We start from the raw sequence: 26190 nt of genomic DNA, 5'->3' as shown, positions 1-26190 counted from the left end.
ACGTATAAAAATAAATACTCTTTTTCAATTATTAACTCAGGGTAGTTTTAAATTACAATAAAACGACGCTTTTATTAGTGAATAATTTATTTATATGGAAATATATTGTATGAGGAAAAATATTCTGTTATATCATTTCCTATTCCTATGGAATGTTAGTTACTTCCAAATCCCATCATATAGGTAGAAACTGGAACTATGAGCGAATAATAAGTACTATTTGTGCTGTTCAATACCCCTCTTTTTTTCCACTTACGCGTGCCAATCCCAAATTACCTAATTTTGTCTGAATATTGGCACTATAATTATGACTAGACAATGCAGGTGAATCAGCACGATATTATAAGGTATCTATTTATTTAATATTGTACTAATGTTTTAAGTTTACACACTTTCCAAAACATCTTTTAAATCATCACTATATCAGTCAGCACTATTTGGCGCGATTTTAACTCCTATTTTAAGGCTCAATTTACATCGGAACGGAATGGACGTGAACTATCAATTGTGCAACGTATATACTAGATACTACGCTAATTTGTACGTTACACAGTTGAAATAAAGTTCATTAAGCTATGGGTCGTGGCGCAGGCTCTGTCGCCAGAGTGGCCGAGAACCGCAAAAGGACAACTTTGCTCAGCGCTACAGGGTCACTGGGGGCGCAGGCGAAACTGTCAAATCGCCTCCTAGAAGCCTCCGGTGCCCACAACTGGCAGTATTTGCGCCAAAGAATAAGTTTATTCAAAAGGGAAATGTTGCTAGCTTTCCGGATGTGCGGTTGCGGCTCTCGAGGATATTTTCTAATTAAAACTTTCTAATATGTAAGTTTTGTATAGTATTACATTTGTCTTGCTTGTGCTTTATAAAAACACTATAAAATAAACATTTTATCTACAATTTCGTTACAAAAATTCACTTTCATTCCGTTTCGCAGCAATGTAAAGTAAACCTAAGAGATAGTATATGAAATATAACTTTTTACTACGAGCACTAATAAGTATGCCAGTCACTTATTTACAGGTTGACAAGTTACCAATTGACCCTAACCTGGTGGTGGTAGTAATGATTTTTAACATCAATATCAAAATTATCCACAGCAGTTATTAGTTCCGCAGTATGGTAAGGGTGTAAATGTAACTTATGAGCCTTTAAATAATAATATAAATAAGGTTTAAATTCGCTTAATTTTAAATGACACCGTTTAAGATAAAAATACCATGGATCACAAATTTCATTTTAGCGACGATATTGTTTAAATTTTTATTCATTTATTGAATAAAGCATAAGTCTGCGAGATTACTGTTTCATGGAATATACAGGTGACCCACGGCTATGCGAAACGTACTTTAAATATTGTAGGATATTTTGCTTCATGGAGATATTATCTTATTTTTAAAAGTAATTACAGCATTCAAAGACTTTTAAAAAGTTGCTTGCATAATCTAGACATCGAACCAACCAAATGTGAAAAGAAAAAACATAAAATGATCATAAAAAACGGCATCATAAAATTACAGAATTTTTTTTTTCACATTTGGTCAGTTCGATTCCCTGGTGGGGCCATAACTTTTTTAAAATCTTTGACTACAGTATTACTTACTTTTAAAAATATGTCTCCATGAAGCAAAATATCCTATCTACAATCCAAGTCGCATAGCCGTGGAACAACCTGTATATTATGTTTAGAACAAAGAGGTTAAAACACATTTAACCCCGTCATCGTGATCATAAACATTAAATGTAAAAAAATATAGGACTGTACAATACAGTTCACATGTCCTATAAGTATTTTTGGGATGACGTAGTTTGATTTGTGGTTCCCATGCATACGGCCATTGTCTAACAATACGTTTTCTAAAATGTTAATTCCTTGCCGCCGATAAGGCCCTTGTTGCGCAGGTTAATGATGGAGTCGGCGATGATCTTGGCCGTCTTGCGAAGGTACCCCCCACTCGTGAGCATCACTACGGGGATTCCCCGCTTTACGCACATTTCGAACACGAATTCGTCTCTTTTTACTATACCCTGAAATGTTACAGTAAATTTTTACTAGTTTTCGAGGTACATTCAGCGTCAAAATCATTTGTGTATGTTAACTAAAATATCCATACAGTCGGCTAATCTCATACTCATCACAATCGCCGCGGAAACGTCAGGTCAATTCCAGCCAACCTCGCTAAGAACTTGAAGCTATTGAACTTTTGTACTAAGTTCCAATACAAATACAGAATGTAGCGTTCCTCCAGTTCCGGATCGTCGTTTCTTGAATTGAATCCCTAACCACGGCGAACTGTGCCGTTAATACCGACTCTCCCTTTTAGAAATTTAAATTCCAAATTCCCTATATTGAGTGCCTGACTTACGAAATGGAAATTCAACAGAACTCTCTTACAACCCAATGCATCTAGAACATTATTTGTAAAGTTCCCACTTCCTAAATTGATACTACTGGGAATCGAAACATGGACCTCCTCATTAAGCACCCTAGTGCGTACTCTTTTTACTCGAGGCACTGAGGCCTGAGGCCATCTGTCGGTTAGAACAATGATTTCAATGGGTTAAAATGTATTCTCGAAAAGTATAAATTTTTCATTCGGCACTTGACCAACAGTGTCACTTCTTCTAATGATTTTTTTTATATATCAAGAAGCCTGTAGTAGTCGTACATTACAATTAAATAATATACAATAATCAATTAAGTCGTAAAAGAGCAAAACGGTAAAAAAGTCTCACAATTTCACTAATCCTCATGAGTCCCAGCGGGTCCGAGTCCAACACGTCTGTGCCAGCGTTATATACCACGATGTCGGGCGTGAACTCTTCCAGAGCCGCCTTCAAGTTTCTGGAACAACATTTCAATCGGCATTACTTCTTTTAGTCCAGAATTTGGCTAAAGGTTAAGTCACACAAGTTGCAATCGACGCTAGTGCATTTAGACAGCACGTCAGCTGTATAGTCAATAGCGGACAACAGTTATGATGCAGTTGCAGAGAAGCTCATGATACCACGCTCTTATTTAGGAATTTTGACAAAGGATTGTGTGAATTATTAAAAGCACTAAAATAAAAGTAGTTTGCTATTGTCCGGAGACAAATTAGTTTTATTTCCAATCTGTAACAATTGCGGAAACGTAAAAACTCGTTGTTTTGATAGCAGTAGAGCTCCTTGCGTAAGAGTTCGTCCAACGAAATACTGCCACCTCACCTATTTCTACAGCCAGTAATATGAGCATTACTGCGTTCTGGTTTTAAAGGGTATGAGAGTAGGTAAAATTACAGCCACATGGGACTTGTCAACTTATGTCGCGGGTGACGGGCGCAGTGGCACCGCCGCTCAGATTTTTGCGATTTTAAGCTCTGAGTAGCACTGCAGCTGTTATGGACAGGCGTGTTGCTCCCACGACCAGGCCCACGACTTGTTCATCCCGTGACTTGGTACCATAAAAAAAGCCTTGTGAGAACTTTCGAATCACTAATACTTACGTGCGTAACTTGAGCATATATTCTAAATCCTCGACCTTGTTCCCGAGCTCGATTTTGCGTCGAATGGCCTGCTTTGCCACGCGGTCCCGCGGGTAGATATTTCGATTGTACATATCCATTATGTACACCTCGGATACACCCAGAAAATCATGCTCGTAGCCGTTTCCCTGGAGTAGAAGCAAAACATCAGTTTTTCACAACAACCGTTCGCGATCTAACATTGAATATCCGGTAATTGGACGAACGAATAAGGGAGTCACCAAACTTATTGACGCGGATTCGTCTTGATGCGGTCGTGTTCAACCATACTTAAACTTACTTGTCTCTAAACCGGGTCGTCGTCGGCATACGTACGGACTCGATCGGAAATTCGCAGGAAACCAATTCGTTGCCGACCTGTGGCGAGCCCATAGATATAGGAAAAAAGGGCGAGTCGCGTTCGTACGTACCAATGTGAAACGCACGTCTTTTCCGCTCTTACTTTTATGAATATAAAGCTTATTCTGATCGGCCTAATACGATTCTGCGTTCATAAGTGTGGTGATTCCCTAAATGTTCCTCAAATAATAATTTGTCGCTAATGTACTCAAAATTCAATAAATGGTACGCATACTTAAATATAGGCAGTTCCGAGAATCCCGGGGATTTGTAGAAGGGAATGTCCACATTATTCTTTAGTTTAGTAAAGCAACTTTTACATGGCAAGATTTTGCTTTGTATGTGAGAAACTTTAAGTACGTAATTGCGCAAGCTGCACGCCGAATACATAGAATTCCCTGCCAACAGACCTATTCCTTGATTTTAAAACTTGAGTCTCTTCAAGGCGAGAGTGAATAGGTAACATTTAGGTGTGTATGCTCCATAGAAGATCTCATCGTCAATTTCCAAGGTGAAATGGCGCTCAAATAAGCGCTTATTTTTTATACAAAAAAGAATTGCAAAATAGCAGCTGGAACTCATTTAGAAAGCAGTTTGCGAGCAAACATCTCCAATTTTTTTCTGCCAAACATTTGAAAACGGGAATAAACGTGTATAAGCAATTTAATAGGCATTTTCAAACCTATCTAAATTCCCCGACGTTTCGGCCAGTTTACACTGGCTATGGACACGGGTTGAAAATACCTATACAATTGTAGTTTAAAAGTGCATATGTCAAATAACCTGATGAGCATCCAAATCGACGATCATAGCGTTCTGTATCCGTCCGGTCGTGAAAAGAAACTGTATGAGCAACGTGATATCCGCGTACGGGCAGAATCCGCCACCGCGATCCGCGCTGCAGTGATGGAACCCACCCCCTACGTTGATAGCCCAGCCGCGCTCTAGTGCTAACTTACCAGCGAGCACTGACCCCCCCGTTTGTAACCTGCAATTTTAGTTCACAAGTTTCCATATAGTGGTGATATAAGTACTTTAAAGAAATTCAATTATAAGTGTTATAGTGGCAAATAAGTACTTCCAGTTCTTTCTTTATGATAGGTATAAAAAACTTGATGTTAATACTTTTTACATTCTGTGTGTTTGTGCCTTTGTGGTACCGTTGTTGTTTCCGTTTTCCATAATACAACTGCTTTAGTTGCTTAGTTTGAGATTAGAACAACATATGTGATTTTGAGAAGTTTTTATTGAATGTCACTATGTTTCACCATGATATTCAATTATTTTTGTGAAATTTCTCCACTAGTTTGTTAAAATTATTAATACAAAGATCGAAAAACACTAAGAAAAAATTCTTTCGATCCCGCTGGATTCGAACAAGCGTCTCTTAGCTAACCGTGCTAGACGCTATGCCAACTAAGCCACGGAACGAACCAACGGATCTTACGAATATTTGTACTTTAATATAATATGTACTTGATGCAGATCTTTGTTTTTGGTTTTAACGGCTTTTTGTCGTAGCGCCATCTGTGAGAAATCTATTTCTACACTCAAGCACAGCTACCAGCAGCTAACTAGAGATATCGCTTTAATAATTGTAGTTTTTATATTTAATAATTATTAAATAAATAAATAGATGAGTAGGTACAGGTTATGATTTAGATCACAAATGCAACGCGTACCTCATGGGCTTCAGATACGAATACTGGACAATGGCATTGGGTAACAAAGCAACAACTGGCACTTCTGTTATTACAGCTACTTTTGTACTCCACTGAAACATACAATAGGTTCCATATATACTATAGATTTCCAGCAACAATAATCACTTAGCTTCTTTTCATCCCACCATCATTATCATGAACAAGTAATTTTTTTAACCTAGTTGGACATGGGCTTCCCACATCCCTTGGACAAATCTACCACCCAACTTTACTTGCACTCATCATCCCCGCTTTGTACATTTAGCATAACAAATTGGCTATACCAAGGATTTGCACAAAGCGTTATACTTCCACATATATAGCGAACGGCGATCGTGTGGTGGAATTCCCTGCCAACAGACCCTCCCTCCCTGAACTCTATAACTTGAGTCTCTTCAAGGCGAGAGTGAATAGGCAACGTTTAGGTGTGTATGCTCCATCGCCAACGTCACCATCACTTTCCACCTGGTGAGATGGCAGTCAAATACGTAATTATTTCTTATACAAAAAATAACCATGTCTCCACAGAGTAAATAAAATTAAAGAGGTTGGAATAGTACTGTCAAGAGCACATCAAGCTTGACACTTTGTACTTTGGACCATTCTTATCGTAAGCAGCTTAAGAGTTGGATTTAAATCTTAAGCATCAAGCTTGACGTGCTCTTGACCTTGTACCTTGGGTGGAGTTGAGGTTCCATGCCAAAAATGGATGGTTAGAAGAGTCACATTGTGCACAATAGCATTAGTTACTTTACAAACTTATCTACTGTTGGCCCTCAGCTTGAACAAATAATGTGCCACAATCACACAAATTATCTGGTTTTATATAGCCTGTACTAAGAGAACCTGAGCAAGACTCGTTATCCAAAAATCAATGCAAAAGGAGACCTGTTTCAACAAGCAATAGTATTACAGCAAGTAAACAATGCAGCATAGACATATACAAATGTGTTTTCTACTGTAAATAATGGACTTAACTATAACACAGACCACTCAGATCAAATTCAATTCAGAAAAGTTAGTTTTCTCACTCCTACAGGGAAACCAACTCTAAACCATCCCATCATCACTGTGCTCCGAGTGCTGATGAGGTTATGATAAGAAAACTGCTGTTTCTTCTGAAGCTGCTCTCACCAGTTAAATACCTGTCTGGTCTGGATATTCAATGCTGTTATGGAACAATGAGGTAATAAAGGATCTGCGCATTCAAAGATATAATCTATTTGTCATCAAGTCATATTTTGATTTTTTGTTTACACAATCCCACTACACTGGCTACGTAAGGACTTCATATGTCTTAAGAACAGTTTTATTTATCTTCTATGACATGCAGGTTTCATTACAATGTTATTCCTCAACATCAGCAAGTGATTATGACTCCCCAGATCTAGATCTTCAATACAGAAGACAAGCATTCTCCTAAATAAGCCAACAATAGCAGACCTATTACTTACTTTTAATGACTTCAAGTACTTTTTAGTATGTACAAGAAGGAGATCACTCTTTTGAGCCTCCAATGGCCTCACTATGATGTCATCTGTGGGGAATCCTGACTCTTTCAGGTTCTGCAAAATAAACCACTATAAATAAGATACCCAAAATAATGTATAATAATAATGGGAGGAACTATCTATAATAATAATTACTACCATTGGTCATGTGGCCAGCACTCAAATATTGTCTGCAAAAAAATTCAGTGGAGTGATTGCACAACTTTAGTAAGTGGTACTGCTTGACATGGCACAAATTTGTTTGCCCGTTCTTGCAAACAAATTTGTGCACCGTCTGTCTCACATTTCAAATTAAAATATTGAGAGCCCTACCAATCGTATACAATACCCAATAAACATGTAGATAATATACATAAATATATGAATACACATTTATTTGGTGGGGCCATTGCCATATCATTATAGGTAAGTAAATTACACTTAAAATCTTAACATTCAATAAACTCTTCAAATCATTTTACGCCAAGAAGAATGAGTAAGAAACTCCTAGAGTTGCAATTTGTAAATTATAAAAAACATTTGTACTTATTTATTATTTACATTATTTATTACAAATATTACAGATCGAGAAAGCCTGAAACAGCTATATGTGTTACTACTGCGAACTTTAGTCTTCCCAGTACTCAGAAGACGTAAAATAACTTTTGATATAAAGTTTTTGTTTCATTATAATTTTAAACCTGATTGATAGCAAGTTTTTGACACCAACTGGAATCTTATTATAGAAGAGTTTATGTTGCCCATTAAATGAAGTTTTGACTTTGTGAAGATGACAGGCAAGAACCATTGTTGGGAATACCACCTCTTCCACTGAAAAATTCAAAATATATCAATAGGAGAGGTAGGAATCTTAAATAAATGCCTAAACTAACTATGTACCCAACAACTGCACCAATTTTCTAGTCTCAAAACTAAAGAAATTGCTCTGTACTCTGAGTACCAAAACAACAAAATCAATTACAAGATTAAACCCAGAACACCGAGATCAAAACATATATACAAATTTGTTTCCAAATTAAACCTACCAAGAATCGAACCGGGGCCTACTCTTCTAGCGCCTACAATGCTGAACCACTGTTGTGGTATAAAGTAGAAGGCGTTGATGTATACTACAAAACACATACCGTACTACATTTAATATCTTAACTGAAGTATTCTATACCATATTTATTTTATTTATTTATTTAAAAATTTTAGGAAAATTCAAAAACAATTATAATAAATATATGTACACATATCAATATTATAATAAAGTATAACCTGTATTATGTTGCGCCATTTCTTTGCATCGAAGATATGCAATCTCTCTAGCCCCATAACGGACACATTGTATCGATCATCGTATATTAGAGGCCACTGGTCGTCTCTGATGTCGAAATACAAATTAGATTCGCTGAAAAACGTCGCAAATTATGCACTCATTTTACGCATTAAATTCCAAAATAAGCACCTTAATAGTAATCAAAAGAACAAACCCTTCTTCCATGGTGGAAGATTAAATACGCATTATGCGTGATAAATGCAGAAATAAATAATCCTGGGTTTGTTTTCCATTATGATCATTTTCATGTGATTTTCAGATTTTCGCGGATGTGTCAAACCGATCGACAACGACAATGACGATTGACGACGTTTTTTTTTTCATTAAGAGTTTTGGCTAGGATCCATGGAAATTCTAATATATTGTTTTCACTTTCACTAAGAATAACTTAGTTCTCTTGTTTGGGTTTATTAAATAGTCTTTTAAACGGCGGGAGTCAATATGTATGTTTTCACTTTCACAAATAACATTATTTAAACAAAAACTTTGAATTCGTAATAAGTGGAATTTTCAAGATAGTCTTTTGTAATTTGGTTTAAAATAAGGAATATAGTTCTAACTTTCTTCATCACTATTTATTTCTTCGTATTTTCGTCAAAATATACTTAAAATAAAAATAATCTTTGTAAAAACTGTACTAATAATTTCAAAAAACCCGCCATTTTGACGATCGATTGACGACAGTGACATTTCGTTCAAAAACGGATGAATAAAAACGAATGGGTTGATGGGTTGAAGACGTTTTTCATTTGCTATAATAAAAAATGTTCGGTTGCTAAGCAACGAAACTTGTCACATCACCGCGCCAAATGTAAACAATGCGATTTGTTTATTTAGTGAATAAATCTTTATTTCTATATGAATTACTTTAGACAATGTTATAATATACTTAAGCACTTATTCAAAGATTTGTTTGGATATGGAAACTTTGGAAGCTCTACAAAGCGAATTAGAGTTCTACAGGGTAAGAATAGGCACTTAGTTATAATTTTATCTACTTTTTGAAAACCTTGCTTGTTTGGATATTAAACTTACCTTCATTTTCTGAACAATAGACCAATACCACTTTTCAGCAAAATCAATCAACAGTGGAAGTAGAGATCCGCACGTTAATAGCAGACAACGAAAAGCTGTCTCGACAGGTGGGCACTTTGCTTAAGGAGAAACTTCAGACTGCGCAGCAAGCGCTCACGAGTGACGGCGAACAGGGAAAGAAAGTAGACGAGTTGCGACGACAGGTGACGCTTATTACCAAGGTTCGAATTTCTTTGCCGTTTCTATCATGAAGAACAATAAATACAGTAGAAAAGCTAGTGGACGTATCACGCGTGTGCCAACTATACGCGGAGTTCAACATACTACCCAGTCCGCCATTTATGCTTTGTACGTTATGGTTGTGCCAATTATCTCGCGCAAAACCTCGAAAATCGTAGGATAATGCTTATCTTGCTCTAATCAATTTAATCCATAGTGGTGTTTCACGACATCTAAACCTAAGTTTATTTAAGTTAATTTTAATAAATTTCAAATTTTTCTGTTTATCTTAATAAATTTTATGATAAAAGAAAGTAAATATTATACTGCTGTAATATGGTCGTTTCTTTTTTGGATTACGCGTGTATACGTTTTATATGCATGGAAAGTAATGCCTACTAGTCTCTATACACAGGAAAGAGATTCTCTACACGTATTATGGCAAACATCACAGAAAACAATAGATGCTTTAGAAACAGAACTCAAGACGTACCAGAGCTATGACAATAGAGGCAACCAGGTAAATATTAATGAAACATATCGGCCAAGTCTATATTTAGATACCAATAACTAAGCAAATTGACATAGACATTTTTATCGACGTCGAATTTGCAAGTTATTAGTTAATAACGATATTTTTATAGGGATAATATTATTTAATCCTCAAAGAAATAATTAATATGTGCACTCTTTTAAACATATGATGTTTTTATGCTTATTTATTTTTTATTTATTACATTTAAAGCACTAAAAAACAAAACATTCCAGTATAACATAAACTTAACTAAATTTTTCCGTATACCGCTCATTCGTCGTACAAATAAATTTCTATGTGTAGTTTGGGCGTTCGTATTACTGACATTCCTCTTAGTGTGCGTGAAAGTAGAACTTGTAGCTTTATATGTATAATATTAAAATTAATTTGTTTTGTTCCATCCATCTATATTAGTTGATCTACGGATAAATTATAAATGAACTGTATTCAAGGTAACACTGTTATTATGCTTAAGCATACTAAATTATAAATATTAATTATATACTATACTAAATATGTATTCAAAAATAAAATTTGATCGTCTTTTTTTGTCTTTGGTCTTCTCTTTTAACGATTGATGACATTTATAGCCAGTACATCTTTTGATATTGATCTCCTAATAAATCTTGGTTGTTTGGTTGCGCCCTCCGTTCAGTAGGTTAGTACAATGAATGTATATGTAAAAGCAGCACGAGCCTAGCGAGGGAAGCGAGCGTGTCGCGGCAGCGGTCGGCGAGTGCCATAAGCCAATTTACTTGCGTTTCCGAACATGTTTTTAAGTCAATTAGTATACAAATATAATCAATTAGCTTTAAAAATAAGTATTAAGATTTTATTTAAAATTTTTTTAATGCTCGTTTGTCTTAATTTTAAGGCCCACCATAAAACTATCAAAGTTAATTTATACAAATCAAACATTTTTTGCGTAGCTCAGAACAATTTAATTTATTTATGTTTTAGAGAAAGAGGATCAATCATTAATATAGATGACCGTTTCGATTTTTTGCCTGCTGCTTTTGCAAATTTAAAAAGATCATTTAAATACATGCCATTTTTATATTTGTGATTCTCCGGATTATAAAGTAGATATAATACGCATCATCTTAATAGATGATAATATAAGTTTTACAAGACCACTTCCTATTGTAAATTCTTGTACGTAGCTATAAAACATATAAGAGCAATGACATTAACTCTAAAACAAATGTTTTAGCCAAATTTATCAGAGGACAGAAGAGATCTAGAATTAAAATTAGACACCGCACTAACCGATTATATCGAGCTTGAAACAAAATACAAGAGTTTAAACTCAAAGAACTCGATTTTAGAAAACAACCTCAGAAATAAGGAAAAAGATATTATTTCTTATAAAGAAAGAGGTACAAAACTGGAGGTAAAAATAGAGGAATTATCAAAGAATTTAGAAGAGTATAAAATCAATTTAATTGCGGAAAAGAAAAACAATGAAGATTTAAAAAGCCAATTAACAACATATCAAAAAGATGCTGTTGATAGAGTGAAGAAGGAAGCTGAGGCAAAATCAAAGGTAAATAAAACATGGTCTATCAGTAAATTTATGCGTAAGGATAAGGATAAAAATTTACTTCTATCGTACCTACCTGTATTGATTTTAATAAAATTTTTAAGGTTACTATAACTCAGTTTCCGACTTTCCAGGTCGCCGAAGCATTACAACTATTTGACCTCGTTACTGCTCAAAAAAATGGAGCTAACAAGAAAATTGCAGAAATAACAGGCAAGTTTATCATTAAATTGATGATGGGCGTATCTAAGTGTCTTAACTGACGTGACATTTTTAAACCTCATGAGCCTTACTATTATTTGCTTGTACTTATTTGTTATAATCAATAATCTTAAGATCATTGGTTTTAATGTATAAATGTGAAATTTATTTATTTATTTAATAGATAAGGCTTACCAACGATATACATAGAGATACGTTAAATATAAATAACGAACCATTTACAACTACTACTATCCATGCATTTAAATTAAAGGCATGCACCACATTACGTAAAGGTATTATTTTGCACGAGAGCATGACCAGTCTGTCTATACATATATAACTATTACATCAAATCAAATTGAATGTAAATTCAACAATTTGTATAGTTACAAATAGCAAAAACAGATAAAATTAAGCGAAACAAAAAATACCGAGCTAACGACAGTTAACTTCACTATTTAATAAAATATTTTTGTATTAGGGAATCGGACAATTTTTCAGAAAGTGTCTAGAATTAACTAAAATAGATATGTAAGCCATGAAAAATAATATTTTATTAAAATAAAGCTTAATAGTCTCTAAAATGTGCTGAAACTATGTTAAAATTTAAATAGAAACAAATTGGCGCGCAAACGTAACAAAATGTCAAATTGAACGCGTGACGTCATTTGTAGGTAAACAAGCTACGAAATCAAGGGCAAGGTGTTATTTTAAAGTTTTTGTGAAGTTTGAAGTCGTTATGGAACGGAAAACATATCGTTGGTGTGTAGTACCTCAATGTAGGAATACTTCTATAACTACCCCAAATAAACTATTTATTGATGTACCTCGAAAATCCGACATACGAAAAAAATGGTTGGTCCTAGCACGACGAAATGTCTGTAAATTCAGCGATATACTTTTGTGAGGATCACTTCGACGTAAGTACACTTTATGCAGTGAGTGATACATAGATCGAAGCATGTGTTAATAATTATATAGTAAATGTTGTGTTATATTCACTAGTGCCTTTAATTATGTAATGTAATAATTATGTATTCGAATTTTAGCTGCCGAATGATATGGAAAATTACATGCGATGGAAGGACTGTACATTACCATCGCACGATTTGAGGGGTGGGAAATTTAGTTTCTCATATAACACAGGAAGTGGAGACAGGGGGGAGGGTCTGGGGGTGGATTTTTCCCGCAACCATTTTTTTCGTATGTCGGATTTTCGAGGTACATCAATAAATAGTTTATTTGGGGTAGTTATAGAAGTATTCCTACATTGAGGTACTACACACCAACGATATGTTTTCCGTTCCATAACGACTTCAAACTTCACAAAAACTTTAAAATAACACCTTGCCCTTGATTTCGTAGCTTGTTTACCTACAAATGACGTCACGCGTTCAATTTGACATTTTGTTACGTTTGCGCGCCAATTTGTTTCTATTTAAATTTTAACATAGTTTTAGCACATTTTAGAGACTATTAAGCTTTATTTTAATAAAATATTGTTTTTCATGGCTGTACATGTCTATTTTAGTTAATTCTAGACACTTTCTGAAAAATTGTCCGATTCCCTGAAAAATTACATTGTCTTTTCTCATAGTAGAATAAAGTGGAGACATACTACCTTAATTGGGTTTTCTCAGTTCAATACCAAAAGGTTTGTAATTATGCAGCCTAGCTGACATTATAGGTATTTTTAATTTAGTTTATTTGGGACAAGAGGGACGGACAATCTATATCATGATTTAGTAATTTATACAAAAAATTTAGGGCCAGTTGCTCCTTTCGATGTTTTAATGATAATATATTAAAATGAGTTGATCTTACCCATAGCTTCTGACCGTACCGTAAATGCCATCTACATAAGAAACTTTTTTAAGAAACTTATTATGAATTTTCTCAATATTATTTTGATGCCACGAAACAGATGATACTACGCGCCCCAAACCATAGTACACTATTTTTGAAGCACAAACCGATTTAAATTCCTTGGTGTTTCTCAACATAAAGGCTGACAGTCTTAAACACTTTGTTACTATGTAGTTTATATGAGATGTAAACCGCATTTCCGATTCCTTTTGGCATTAGCCAAGGTCTTTAACCTGTTCCAGATCTTTTAAAACAACTCTATTAATACTATAACTGCTATTAAATATTTTATATTTTCGAAAAAAATTTATATGAAAACATTTGACTGTGTACTCATAGAGCTTTTCCGCCACCATTCAGTGACTCCGTTTATATCTTTTTGAATTTGATCAGCAACGTTACACACTACTTTTGATAACTTTAGGTTATCACAAATAGTTCGAAATATGTAATATTTTATATCATCAACAAACCTAACAAATACAATTGGACGAAGGTGTGAGCCCTATGGAACAACCGATACTGGTACAATTTCATTAAATAGAAACTTAGAAGTTTAATAAAACGATAACAATATGGGAAACAATATTTCAGGAGAATTATCACAAGTGAAACAAGTATTAACAAACGTAAAACAAGATGCAGAAATGAGCTATAGGAGGGAATTAGATGAAATCAAAGAAAAATACAACGAAAAAGTAGCCGATATGCTCATTCATATTAGGAATTTAGACACAGAGTTAGTAGAGAAGGGAATGCTACTAAATAAGATTTTTAGGTACGTGCTGTATTATTGATTTCACTAACTTCTTGTCTTTCAAGGCAAAAGTAAACAGACATTTACGAGATAAGCCTTTTTTGCTTAACCGTATATTTGTGTCGGCCCACCTTACCGATGCTTAAAATCAATTAATAGTATGGCATTGAAACATATTTTTAATATTATCTAGGTACTTATTTGATAAACAAAATTGCAGGGAGAATAAAATTCTTCGAGAAACAAACGAGAGTTTTATAAAGCAACAGAAGGATTGCCTTAGTGCTGTGGATCCAAAGATCAAGTTAGCTGAGGAACGGTTGGAAACTATGTTTCAGGAATTGGTATGACGTTTTCATGTTCAATTATTAATTTATCTTCTAGCCGTGGTAGCCTAATGGTTTGACGCATAGATTTATGGAAAATAAATCTGTGGATATTATAAATAACTTCTTATATTAAGTGGGGAATATTGAATTTAATTTACGTAGTCGTGTTTATTAGGCCCTTACGTCACTTAAATAATTTTATTATTGTAGGTATCATCAGAAAGACGCAACATTCAATTACAATGCGAGAAGCAGTGTTTAGCAATAGACATTCAGAGAATACAGGACGCTCACACAAGAGAGATCAAGCGACGGAACTGGGAGGAAAAATTATTGAAGACTCAGTGTGAAGAGCTCAAGTAAGGTTATAAACAGTTGCCAAATCATTTGAACTATGTTTTATAATTTTTCTTCAAACTTTCGCGAATCGAACTCATTTTTCTTTTTTATTTGTCGATTAGTATATACTGCAACTATAATAGATAATAATATATTTACTGGAAAAGAACACAAGTTTGGGAAATAGAAGGCGCTTTGAATTATAGTCTAAGCGCCTTCTATTTTCCAAGCTCATAGTCTATTAAGTCAGTTCCATTTTAATAATTCTTTTTTTTTTTAGATTTTTTAAACCGTCTGTTGTGTATCATTTAATACGCATAATCGGAATTATTTAGGGAATAAATGTAAATTTTATTTATTTTCTAACAATAAATGACGTATTTATGAGTAGGTGGAAAGAAAGATACATCACGCCGCTCAGTTAAATTTAACTGCGTATAATAGATACATAATCATTGAAATTTCTGAAAACTTATATTATTCTATTTTGCTTGCCAAAACTTGTACTGTTGTTTGTTTTATTTTAGGATGCAAGTGCTACATTTACAAAAATCTCTGGACGAAACGCATAAAATAGTTAACAAATTGCAAAAGATGCTGTCTTCAAGAACAGAGCTTAGTCAAAAGTAAGTATGATTACTTATGGACTACCTAAGAACCTAAGCGAAATTCACCTCGCTGCGCGTGAAGGCGCGAATTCCCATGACAGTGCCTTATGCGTAAAGTAGATGTTCAGTTGTTTAGCTGCCCTTGCACCACTTCTCGCGGAATCGGGCATTCACGAGCATGCGCCAGAACTCTCCGAAAGACACGCGACTTTTTATTCGTATCTAATTTGTACGTTACACAATTGACCATAAAGTTCATTATATTATGTACAATATCGTTATAAAAATTCGCTTCCATTCCGTACGCCGTAATGTAAATTGAGCCTAGAGCGATGTCACATAAGGAAAGATTTCTCTGTGCATTTCAACCAGGAAAGTTGATCCCAGTAACTATAGGCGCATTTATACTCTACCAGCTTTAAGTAAAATATTCAATAAGGTTATGCTGACTCAACTGCTGTCCTATTTCGGTGGGAATCACATTTTCCATAGTGAACAATATGTGTTTACTAATGGTAGATCGACTAGCGATCCGGGAATAGAGCTACTAAAACATAAATTTGATGCTTTGGAAAGGTCCCAGAACGCGATTGGGATTTTCTGTGACCTCTCAAAGGCATTTGATTCTGTGGACCATATTACCATTGTTAGGAAGCTGAAATATTACGGAGTAAATGGCAAGGCATTGGAACTTGTCATTTCTCAACGGTAGCTAGAATTCAGACTTCGGGTTCTCCGGTAAAAATAGGTGTTCCACAAGGCTCAATACTTGGACCTTTCTTATTTCTCATTTGTACTAATGATCTGCCGACACGTAGGTACGACATATCCATAATTTTTAAAACAGACAGATATGACGTTAACCATATTAACGATACTCTTTCAAAGGTTCATTGGTTTAATACTAACAATTTATTGCTTAATTTCAAGAAGACAAAGTGTGTTAAATTTGAACTACCACAATACTACACAAATAAAAACTGAGAAAAAGCTGTTCTCTCGGTGGATCCCACACAATTTGATTGAGGCTCAAAAAACGGATCGCGTCACTTGGTGCAATGCCATGCTTACCAGATTCAACGAAGGGGCATCAAATTTGGTTCCACGCTAATAGGTGACAAAACATAGATTTATAGTTATTATCCCAAAACAAAGCAGCAATCGAGCGTATAGGTCTTTCGAGATGAGCCGAAACCAACCAAAGTAGCGCTCGTGCAAAGTGCCTCTAAGCGGATGATTGCTTCTTTTTTTAATAAAACTGGACACGTGGCTACTGTTGCTTTGGAGAATCGTTGTACCGCGAATAGTGATTGGTACACGACCATTTGTTTGCCGGAAGTTATTGACAAACTCCGTAAAAATAACCGTAAACGCCGTATCATCTTGCACCACGACAAAGCCAGTTCTCACATGGCCAGACAGACAAAAGAATTTTCGGAGGTGAACAACGTTGACCCTATGAGCCATCTCGCGTACAGTCCCGACCTAGCACCTTGTGACTTTTATTTATTTCCAAGAATTAAGAACCAGTTACGCGATCAACAATTTTCATCACCTGAAGAGGCTGTCGACGAGTATGAAAAATATGTTTCAGAGATTGTCACGGAGGAGTGGCATAAATGTTTTCAAAATTGATTCATTCGTATGAAAAAGTGCAATAATGCTAACGAAGAATATTTTGAGAAACAATAAATTCATTTCTGACCATTTATACTATTTTTTTCTTATTCATTTCGGAAACTTATAGTGCGCCCCACGTATAATATCCTATGGAATACTCATGTTTGGTTATCTCCTAGAGAAAAGTTTGAGAAAAGAATAGTTTCGTATCATGACCGTGGCCGGAAAATATACATAATTTCATTAACTAAGTCTAAACCCATGGTACCACGATTTCGTTTAACAAAGGTAAACGATTCTTCGTTGGGGAAGTATATACGTCTTTACAATAATATTCTGGAACATATATTAAAATTATCATTTTCTAACTTCAAAACTGACATAAAAGTATTTTAATTGAAAAGACTACGTGTTGGATAAAGATGTATTTATGGAAAGACGACATGGGTCTAGATTCTACACAAATTTGATTCGAAGTGTATTCCATACCATTTAAGTTTATTTGAAAAGAGCAATCCCTAGTTTTTTTACTCGTTCTTCTCAGGGAAGTCGGCACAGTGAACGAGCAGTAGCTTAAAAAATGACGTATTAAAGTGTAATTTATTTTACCTATGGGATAAATGATTCTTTGTAAGTGCCTTACTTAGTTACTCCATACTTTTACAGGATGATCTCCACAAAAGAAGAAGAATTGACGGAATTGAATAAACATTTAGACAATCAAATGGAGCTTAGTAGAAAGTAAGTATTACGATATAATATCTATTATTCTAATCCTTTAGATGAGATTATGGATTTAAGGAAACAAAATAATTATAAAAACAAAACATTACTAGGTTTATTATTAAACAAAACATATTTAGGTAAACGTAAGCGAAATGATAGCTGAATATAATTTTTTCAGGTGGAAGGAATCCTACATGGAAATGACAGAAAAATTAAAAAAAAGACTGAAAGGTATGCAAAAAGAAAATGAAGAACTTAGAGCAAGATTAAATGTACCAAGCCAAGAAAATTCCAGCAGCACAGAATAGCAATAAGTTATACACACAGTATAGTATGGCTAATAGAGGCGAACCTACTCTGCTGAATAACTTTGTATTTTGACGGTGAAATGGCAACCTTTACCATCTCAATTTTGACAATTTTACAGGATGAAGAAAAGAATTGTTTGCGTCATTTATATAGCATCTGATTAGATAAAACAAGTTGTTCTAGCGCCAAAATTAAATGTATTTGAGATGGAATTTCTTGCAATGCTGCGGAATATGAAATAGTATTAAAAAGTGAAATCTTTAGACAATTGATATAGTACCGGTTGCCAGTACTATATCAATGCACGCTAGATGGCGCTGGTTTGGATTATTGACTGATTTAGTGATTACATTCTAATACGTTTTGAAGTATTGTATGTATGAAAAATAATGTGTAGTTATTAAGAATAACGTTTTTAGAATTCACAAGGGAAATTCTGTGCAATATTAGAAAAAGGAGGTAGTAAATAAAACCTTTTAAATATACATATAACTTAATTTTATTTGCAATATTATTAAGGTTTGTAACAAATTATCTTTTTACTATTTGTTCTTAAAATTTTATTTATCTAGTTATAGTACCTATGACGGAGCCGAAGTCTCGGTATTTGCACGTATGTACATACAACTGTTTTTGTAGTCTACAATACAATAAAAAAAAGGTTAATTTTTGGTATACATTTTCGTCATCAAGCATTTAAAGTACTCTAGTAACTGATGTATGGTATCAGTCACATACCAAGATGATGATTCTTATGAAAAGAAAGTAAATGAAACAGATAATAAATAAATAAATTTCTTGGAATTCTTGTCAACACGACTCAAATTCCAATCAACAATAAAACAGAGTAGATACTCCACTATCACGCGGACACACACTCTGCGAACATACTGGGAAACCAGTAGAGCGTCTCGATACCCTGAGTGTCGATCCACGCTAGTCCTTCCTTCACCATATGATTCAAAGCGCTTTCCGTTCGCGTTTCGTTCCACCTGAAAACCGCAAGTACATGGTATCTTAATATCGTAAAATTCTCATAACCTTGAGGATCTTCAGCAATCAATTTTTTTTTTAATTAAAAACATCTTGCTTGTTCTTGATCCCTTATTCCCCTGTCAGACATTGCTACACAACTGTCACAGAAAGTGTCAACCACACTTCAAGTTATGATATTGGCGACAAATCATACCTTGAAATAGCTTAAATAACTTTAGCAATTTTTTTATTTTTATAGTAATTTATTTATTATCTTATAATTCTGCAAACAAATTTATGGTTCCCACAAAGTCCCTTATAGCACTTTTGGACGTAAGTAACAACTTGACGAAAACAATTTTTTTTATAATAACGCACAAACTTAACATAGCCCTAAAAACCGGTGTCGCGGGTCCCATGGACACACACATAGACAACCACAAATTACACCCAAACTCACGAGATAAATAAATGTAGGTTTGTATAAATATTATTGGCCTGTCTGGGAATCAAACATGGGACCTCTTCGTGGCGGTCCGGCATGGTAACCGTTTGGCCACAGTGGCAGTTTAATTAAATTATATTTATTATATATTAATTCAATTATATAGAACTTTGAACTGAAGTATGTAAATCAATTCTTTTCTAGTACCATCAATCATGTAGTAAAAATGTAAGGCATAAAAGTACATACGTAGTATAATAATAAAATTGACATGCGAATTTAAAACAGGTGTGTTTTACCCAGTGTTGACTAGCAAAAAAAGAACCCACAGTGTTGTGACTGTTAAGACTAGCAAAAAAAGAATACTCACCCCAAATCCCTAGTAAGAATGCTGACAGAAACGAAAGCATTGCCAAGAGAGCTAGCCTTCTGCAGAACAAGAGATTGATCCAGGTTGAGTTCGCCAGGCACTGACTGCACCAGCCACTTGCCCTTGCTTATTGGTACTACTGTAAACCTGAATGAATGATCTGATATTACAATTTCATGAGTTCTAGCAGTACCTACTGTGCCCAAAAGGAGCGCTTTTTAATAAGATTTTTACTCTTTTTTGAGAATATTTTAGGCTGATTACATACAGCGTCGTAACAACAGCGTCACCGCACCGTTGCTACAGTGCATCAGTGATGGCCTTTGTATACACACTTTCATAAACGCACTGCGGCAGCGGCGGCGTTACCTAATACCGCAGTGACGCCCCAGCGCTGCCGCAATTTTCTACTAATGTACGATTTTAGTCTCACCGCTGGTGCTGCGATATGACGCCGCAAGTCCTGCGGCGCCGCAGCACCATGTGTAATAATCAGCCTTATTTTTTGTGTTGTCTATGCTTGATTGCTAGCTTAAAAAAATTGATTTGTCATCCCTAGGAAAGGCGTTTTTCATAACCAAGTCATACAATCCTTCACACGCTTAGTAATCCATCTCTTCTCATATAAAAGAAATAAATTTTTGAAATAGATATGTCTAGATTATCTGTAGACCTACAGTACAAACTATTCCTGGTATTAATGTTGTTGTAACATTACACAATATTATTGAAAAGTGTATATTTATAATCACTCTCAAATTTCAAATAAATAACCATTAGTTGAAATTTTTTATACATTATTGATAAACATGTAAATAGTAATTTATGCTTGACTTCATTACCAAAACAGCAAGTATTGGAAAAGATTGTTCATACTCAAGTCTATAATAATGCTTTATATAATTCCTTTAGTCACACCCAACATGGTTTCCTTCCGCGTAGGTCTACAGTATCTAATCTTATATTATTGAACGAATTTGTCTCACAATCTATAGACAGTAGTCATCCAGTAGATGTCATCTATACAGATTATAGTAAGGTTTTTGATAAAATTAACCATAATATCCTTATTATGAAAACTCGCTAAGATTGGTATCAGGGGTCTTCATACATAAGCAACAGATCTCAAGCAGTGGTAGTAAATAATTATATATCCACTTGGGTTACCATACCTAGCGGTGTTCCTCAAGGTTCATTGTTAGGGCAACTCCTTTTCAATATATTTGTTAATGACGTTAGTAATTGCTTCCGCTTTTCCAACTTACTCAGCTTTGCTGATGATATGAAAATTTATACCAAAATCACTTCTGTTGATGATGCTATTGCTCTGCAATCTGATCTATCACGGCTGGATGACTACTGTCTGCACAATAAATTAGATCTTAACCCCTCCAAATGTTTTTTAATGACTTTTTCACGCAAGGTCAATACTATTTTTACTTCTTATAGTTTGAAAAACCACTGTCTAGAACGAAAGACAGTCATGAGGGATCTGGGTGTCATCCATGACTCAATGCTGATCTTTGATGCTTATATTGATGATGTTATCTCTAAGGCTACTAAGGGTCGTATTCTAGAACTCTATTCAATGCTCAAGTCAGGATTGCACTGGCAACACAAGCACTGGAAATACGACCCTAATGACACCAGCCCGTTACACCAAGTACCAAGTACCAAGTACGACCCTAATGGCAGGGACTTTAATGATTTCGAGTGCTTTGAATCATACTCAAGTCCTGACTTGAGCATTGAGTAGAGTTCTACAATACGACCCTCAGTCTCTTGGATTCATAATGCGTAACTCAGTCTGTTTCTCTTGAGAAACAGACTGAGTTACGCATTATTGGCCTTGGCCAAGAACTTTACGAATATTATATTGTGCATATGTTTGTAGCAAGTTGGAATATGATTCCCAAATTTGGAGTACGAGATACCAAGTCTATAAAGACAGAATTGAACGAGTCCAAAATAAATTTCTTAAATTCTTATGCTATAAAATGAGTAAGTCTTATAATTCATGCGACTACCCGTCTCTGTACGGATCTGAATCTATTACCTCTAAATATTCGCCGAAAAATCTTTGATATTGCGTATATTCTAAACATTATAAATGGTAATGTTGACTGCTTTGACTTATTGGGTGATATTTCGTTCATTGTACCTACTCGTTCTATGAGACACTATCACCCTATTGCAGTTCTCTTAGCGAGGACTAACTATAGACAAAATAGTTTTCTATGTAGAGCTTGGATAGTGTGCTGACCAATCATGACCTGGAAGTTGATATATTAAATTGCAATGTTGATGCGCTAAAGCGTAAACTCACGGACATTATATTTATCTAACCTTATTTAATAATTTGTGATTAGCGCAGGTATTGGTTTGTCATATTTATGTAAGTGCACGATGTTAAGATATACTGTTTATTGTTCGTTTGTTTAATGCTCGTGTATGATTTGTTTGAAGCTATAGGTGGAAACCTGTCGCTTCCTAACCTGTAGCCTGTAGCTTAGTGTAAACCTGTTTATGTTTATATTCCTGTTTTTTATTAAATGTAAGAAGCTGCTGGTTCTCAATGAATGAATAAATAAATAAATAAAGCAATAGCTGTGGGTAGATGTGCTGCTTACCAACAGACATACAAATTTTAATTTTGTCACTTTATATCATAAAAAATTACTTTACTTTATACATATCATTAAAAGGAAATATATGTATTTTACCCATTGCCAAATATCCTCAACTTTTTGACAGCAGCTAGTAAGTCCTCGTTGGTGATTTCCTGGTGTTTCTTGGCCTTCCCTCTAGCAGCGATAAGCCTTGTCCGCAACTCCTCCAATGTAATAAGTCCACCATTCTTGTAATTTGTTGCCAAGCACACTTCTACTATTTGCACACCCAGCTCATAGTAGAAGTCACCAATACCTGAAATTATCAGCAGTATTCAATAAATTAAACTTCTATATAATTTCTGATCCTGCATGAGGTGTTCATTGCAAAAAAGGATTGACATTGAAAGGACCTATTGGTAGCACACAGAAGGTAAACTTTTAAGGTGATTATTATTTATGTTGTTTCCAAAAATATTATCTAATTTTTATTTCATTATCTAATCAATAAATATATAATAAATATAAATATTAGAATATAATCAATAAATCATTATCTAATGGCAGATAAGCTAAGTGATCATAGGGAAAAACTGCACATTGACATTTTTCCAAAATGATTGCATTCTCATTCTAAAAAATCTGTGCATAAATAACTACATAAAACAAAAGACAGTCCCTGTATAAAACAGTAGCATGAAATTGTCTTTGCACCTAAATGTAGCCATTTAAACTATTGTTTCTAATGTCTACCATATCATATTGTGGTTCTTCATTAAGCTAGTTAGTGCTGCTACAATATAAGACCTATTAAGGACTATTTACACACATCAGGGCCGTGCCCGGGACGTGGATGTGGTGTGCTAGTTTGTATGAACTGCGGACCCATCTCAATTGAGTATATTTGTTTGTCAAACAAATCATTGTTTCGGGCACTTTTCAGGTCCACTGATCATGGGTGACAGTTAGCTTAAAAAGATTAATGTACACGATTTAAATCCAAAAAAATAATTTCATTGTGAAAACCTAATACTTGGTTCACATTCTACTTAATCCATTTATTCATTGTGTCATGTGGATTGACAAAGCTGTTACATCAAATATGATAAAAGATCTCAATTTAACTCGATGACACTTCTGCCCTCGGAACGAAAAAAGGCACAACTGCTGTATAAAGTATGCATAGTTGTACGTTTTTTCATTACGAGGGCAGAATTATCTAAACAAAAGGCAATACAATGTTGGAAGGGTATGCCTGACATGTCAAAATATACATATAAATAAGGTACTGCTTAAACAAAATAAAAACTTGTCATGAATGTTAGTGAAAACACACAAATAAAAATTGTATTATTCCTCTGAATCCTTATAGGTACTGTATATCCTGAAATGTTGTGTAATTTTATTAATATCAGTCGAGTAGCAATAAGTAAAAATGGTTCCTGGATGAGGTATTGAACAAAATGTTGCTAACCTAAAACAGACCAAAACCCTTTCCCTGAAGCCAACGGATCCACACCGATTGCAGCGCACATTTCCTGGAATTGCCTTCGAAACTGAGCATTCTTTTTTATCTCACTCTTATGTTTTGTCGCGAATTCTTCCAAATTTTCTCTAAACACTTCTAATTGCTTCGACATCTGTTGGAACTGGTTTTCTTGTATTTCTGAACCTTTTTCTCGATATTTTTCTTGTTCTAGTCGCTGCTTTTGAATTGCACCGACTCCCGCTCGACGCCTCATGTTGTATTAATTTAATGAACTTAGAATCCACTAGAAAGATATCTATAATCGATTTCAGACCTTTTTTTTTATGAAAAACAACCTTAGAAGTCTTGTATTAGTAGTTTGTGCTTCTTCTTCTTCTTTTAAATGTTATGACCCCATCGAAATAATCAATGATTTTGCCAATGTCAAGTAAAAATAACTATATTAGAGGATGGAAAAAAAGAAAACAACACTCGTGTTTTTGACATTTAAATTGACTTAGTCTAAAACGTTTAGAAATTCTCATTTAAAGAGCCTACTCAACATCGTACACATTAAATCTAAGCACATTAATTGCTGAATTTACGGTTATCTTGCTCAATCCGGGGACCGTGGACTTACGGCGCAGTAAGTCAGTATTGTTTCTTTTTGCTATCGCTAAAGTACAGTGGGAGTTATTAACTTATTATAGATTGAAGCTGCCTTATAGGAAAGTTGGATTGCATTTAATAAAAACCTAGGTCAATACTCATTAATAAGAAGCCATAATTATCTTGAAAATTAAAACATTTTACTACTCTCTACTATGAATAACAAACAAAGTGACCTTGCAAGATAACCATGCTAGTCAACATGTTGACTAGTGAAATTTATTATGAAAAACCCACTGACCACATCACGACCACACCACGCGGCCACCAAAGTATTTTGTGGCGGCCACAGTGAGCCTTTTTGTGGCCACAGTCACAGCAATTATTCTTCAGATTTCAGTTATATGTATAAGTCAAGTTTTTTTTCTATATCGCTTATTAATTTATGTATAAGGTAAGGTAAAAGACAATAAAAGCTTAAATACTAGAAAGCGAAACTAGGATTTTTAAATTATATGTATGAATAAAATTGGGTTCCCGCGGCAAGATGCCCAAGATGCTGGCAGCGTTCCCCCTTTGTAATTAGTTAGTCTAACCTAAATATTTATTTATCTCAGATTCACATTACATTACTTCCTCGCTAAATACAATAAAATGTTTCTTATGGTGTAATAAAAATACGATAGTCGTATTTTTGCTAAAAGTTCTGAAATATATATGAAAATAATAATAATGTTTTGCAAAAGGTTCAGAAACAAAAGAAAATTGACAAAAAACACCTCCGGAATTGAGACATCCCTGGTGGGGATCGAACCCACGACCTTTGGATTAGAAGTCCAACGCGCTATCCTCTGCGCCACAGGGACTATTATCATATGTGTCAAAATACTCGTTTAGTATCAGCAACACGAAAGATACTCAACGTTTATTTGTATTTTTTTAATAATAAACAATTTATATTTGTTGTACGTCATTATACAGCATTATTTAATAAAATAGGAATTATAAACTAACCTCTGAACTATTATAAAATCAAATATGAATAAAATTGGATAATGGTAGCTTGGGGTAGCCCCAGCAACCGGAAACGTCAACAAAAATAAGTAATGTCAAAATTATTTAGGAAATTTGAAATTTCTGTCTTTCTGAAATTAACTTACATAGTACAAAAATTATAATGTAAGAGCAAACAAACAACTATAAACTTGGATTACATAACGTCAAAATTT

General features: G+C 34.5%; 3 protein-coding genes and 1 non-coding gene across 6 annotated transcripts; 1 reads left to right on the top strand and 3 right to left on the bottom strand.

Annotated features, from left to right (window-relative positions):
- Positions 1-108: 108 nt before the first annotated feature.
- Positions 109-9533, bottom strand: LOC113237836 (histone deacetylase 11). 3 transcript variants are annotated; one of them, XR_003311067.1, is made up of 9 exons: positions 8550-8668; positions 8335-8467; positions 7018-7128; positions 5543-5634; positions 4644-4848; positions 3483-3649; positions 2734-2842; positions 1770-2025; positions 109-1319 (listed from the first exon to the last, which is right to left on the bottom strand). XR_003311067.1 is itself a non-coding variant. In XM_026474540.1 (8 exons), the coding sequence occupies exons 2-8, from the start codon at positions 8389-8391 to the stop codon at positions 1855-1857; spliced, it is 912 nt and encodes a 303-aa protein (XP_026330325.1). In that variant the 5' UTR covers positions 8392-8467; positions 9431-9533; the 3' UTR covers positions 1643-1854. The 3 variants fall into 3 exon arrangements, 2 of the variants coding, with proteins under 2 accessions (XP_026330325.1, XP_026330312.1); XM_026474540.1 differs by lacking the exons at positions 109-1319; positions 8550-8668 and adding an exon at positions 9431-9533 and having other exon boundaries at positions 1643-2025; XM_026474527.1 differs by lacking the exon at positions 109-1319 and having other exon boundaries at positions 1643-2025.
- LOC113238014 (uncharacterized protein PFB0145c-like) lies at positions 9315-18484 on the top strand. Its single transcript, XM_026474734.1, has 11 exons — positions 9315-9359; positions 9469-9651; positions 10065-10169; positions 11398-11730; positions 11862-11940; positions 14392-14575; positions 14775-14898; positions 15094-15242; positions 15750-15848; positions 18117-18191; positions 18355-18484. The coding sequence occupies exons 1-11, from the start codon at positions 9315-9317 to the stop codon at positions 18482-18484; spliced, it is 1506 nt and encodes a 501-aa protein (XP_026330519.1).
- A 624-nt stretch (positions 18485-19108) lies between these two features.
- On the bottom strand, positions 19109-24653 carry LOC113238442 (vacuolar-sorting protein SNF8). Its single transcript, XM_026475277.1, has 4 exons — positions 24359-24653; positions 22999-23200; positions 20276-20422; positions 19109-19477 (listed from the first exon to the last, which is right to left on the bottom strand). The coding sequence occupies exons 1-4, from the start codon at positions 24624-24626 to the stop codon at positions 19348-19350; spliced, it is 747 nt and encodes a 248-aa protein (XP_026331062.1). The 5' UTR covers positions 24627-24653; the 3' UTR covers positions 19109-19347.
- Positions 24654-25754: 1101 nt separating this feature from the next.
- Trnar-ucu lies at positions 25755-25827 on the bottom strand. The gene has a single exon. It is a non-coding gene; the product is annotated as a tRNA-Arg (tRNA).
- Positions 25828-26190: the final 363 nt, after the last annotated feature.

This window comes from Hyposmocoma kahamanoa, unplaced genomic scaffold, assembly GCF_003589595.1.
Source record: "Hyposmocoma kahamanoa isolate Upper Pololo Valley unplaced genomic scaffold, ASM358959v1 103, whole genome shotgun sequence".
In the NCBI taxonomy this organism is placed as follows: Eukaryota; Metazoa; Arthropoda; class Insecta; order Lepidoptera; family Cosmopterigidae; genus Hyposmocoma; species Hyposmocoma kahamanoa.
This window is presented reverse-complemented; position numbering and strand designations above follow the sequence as displayed.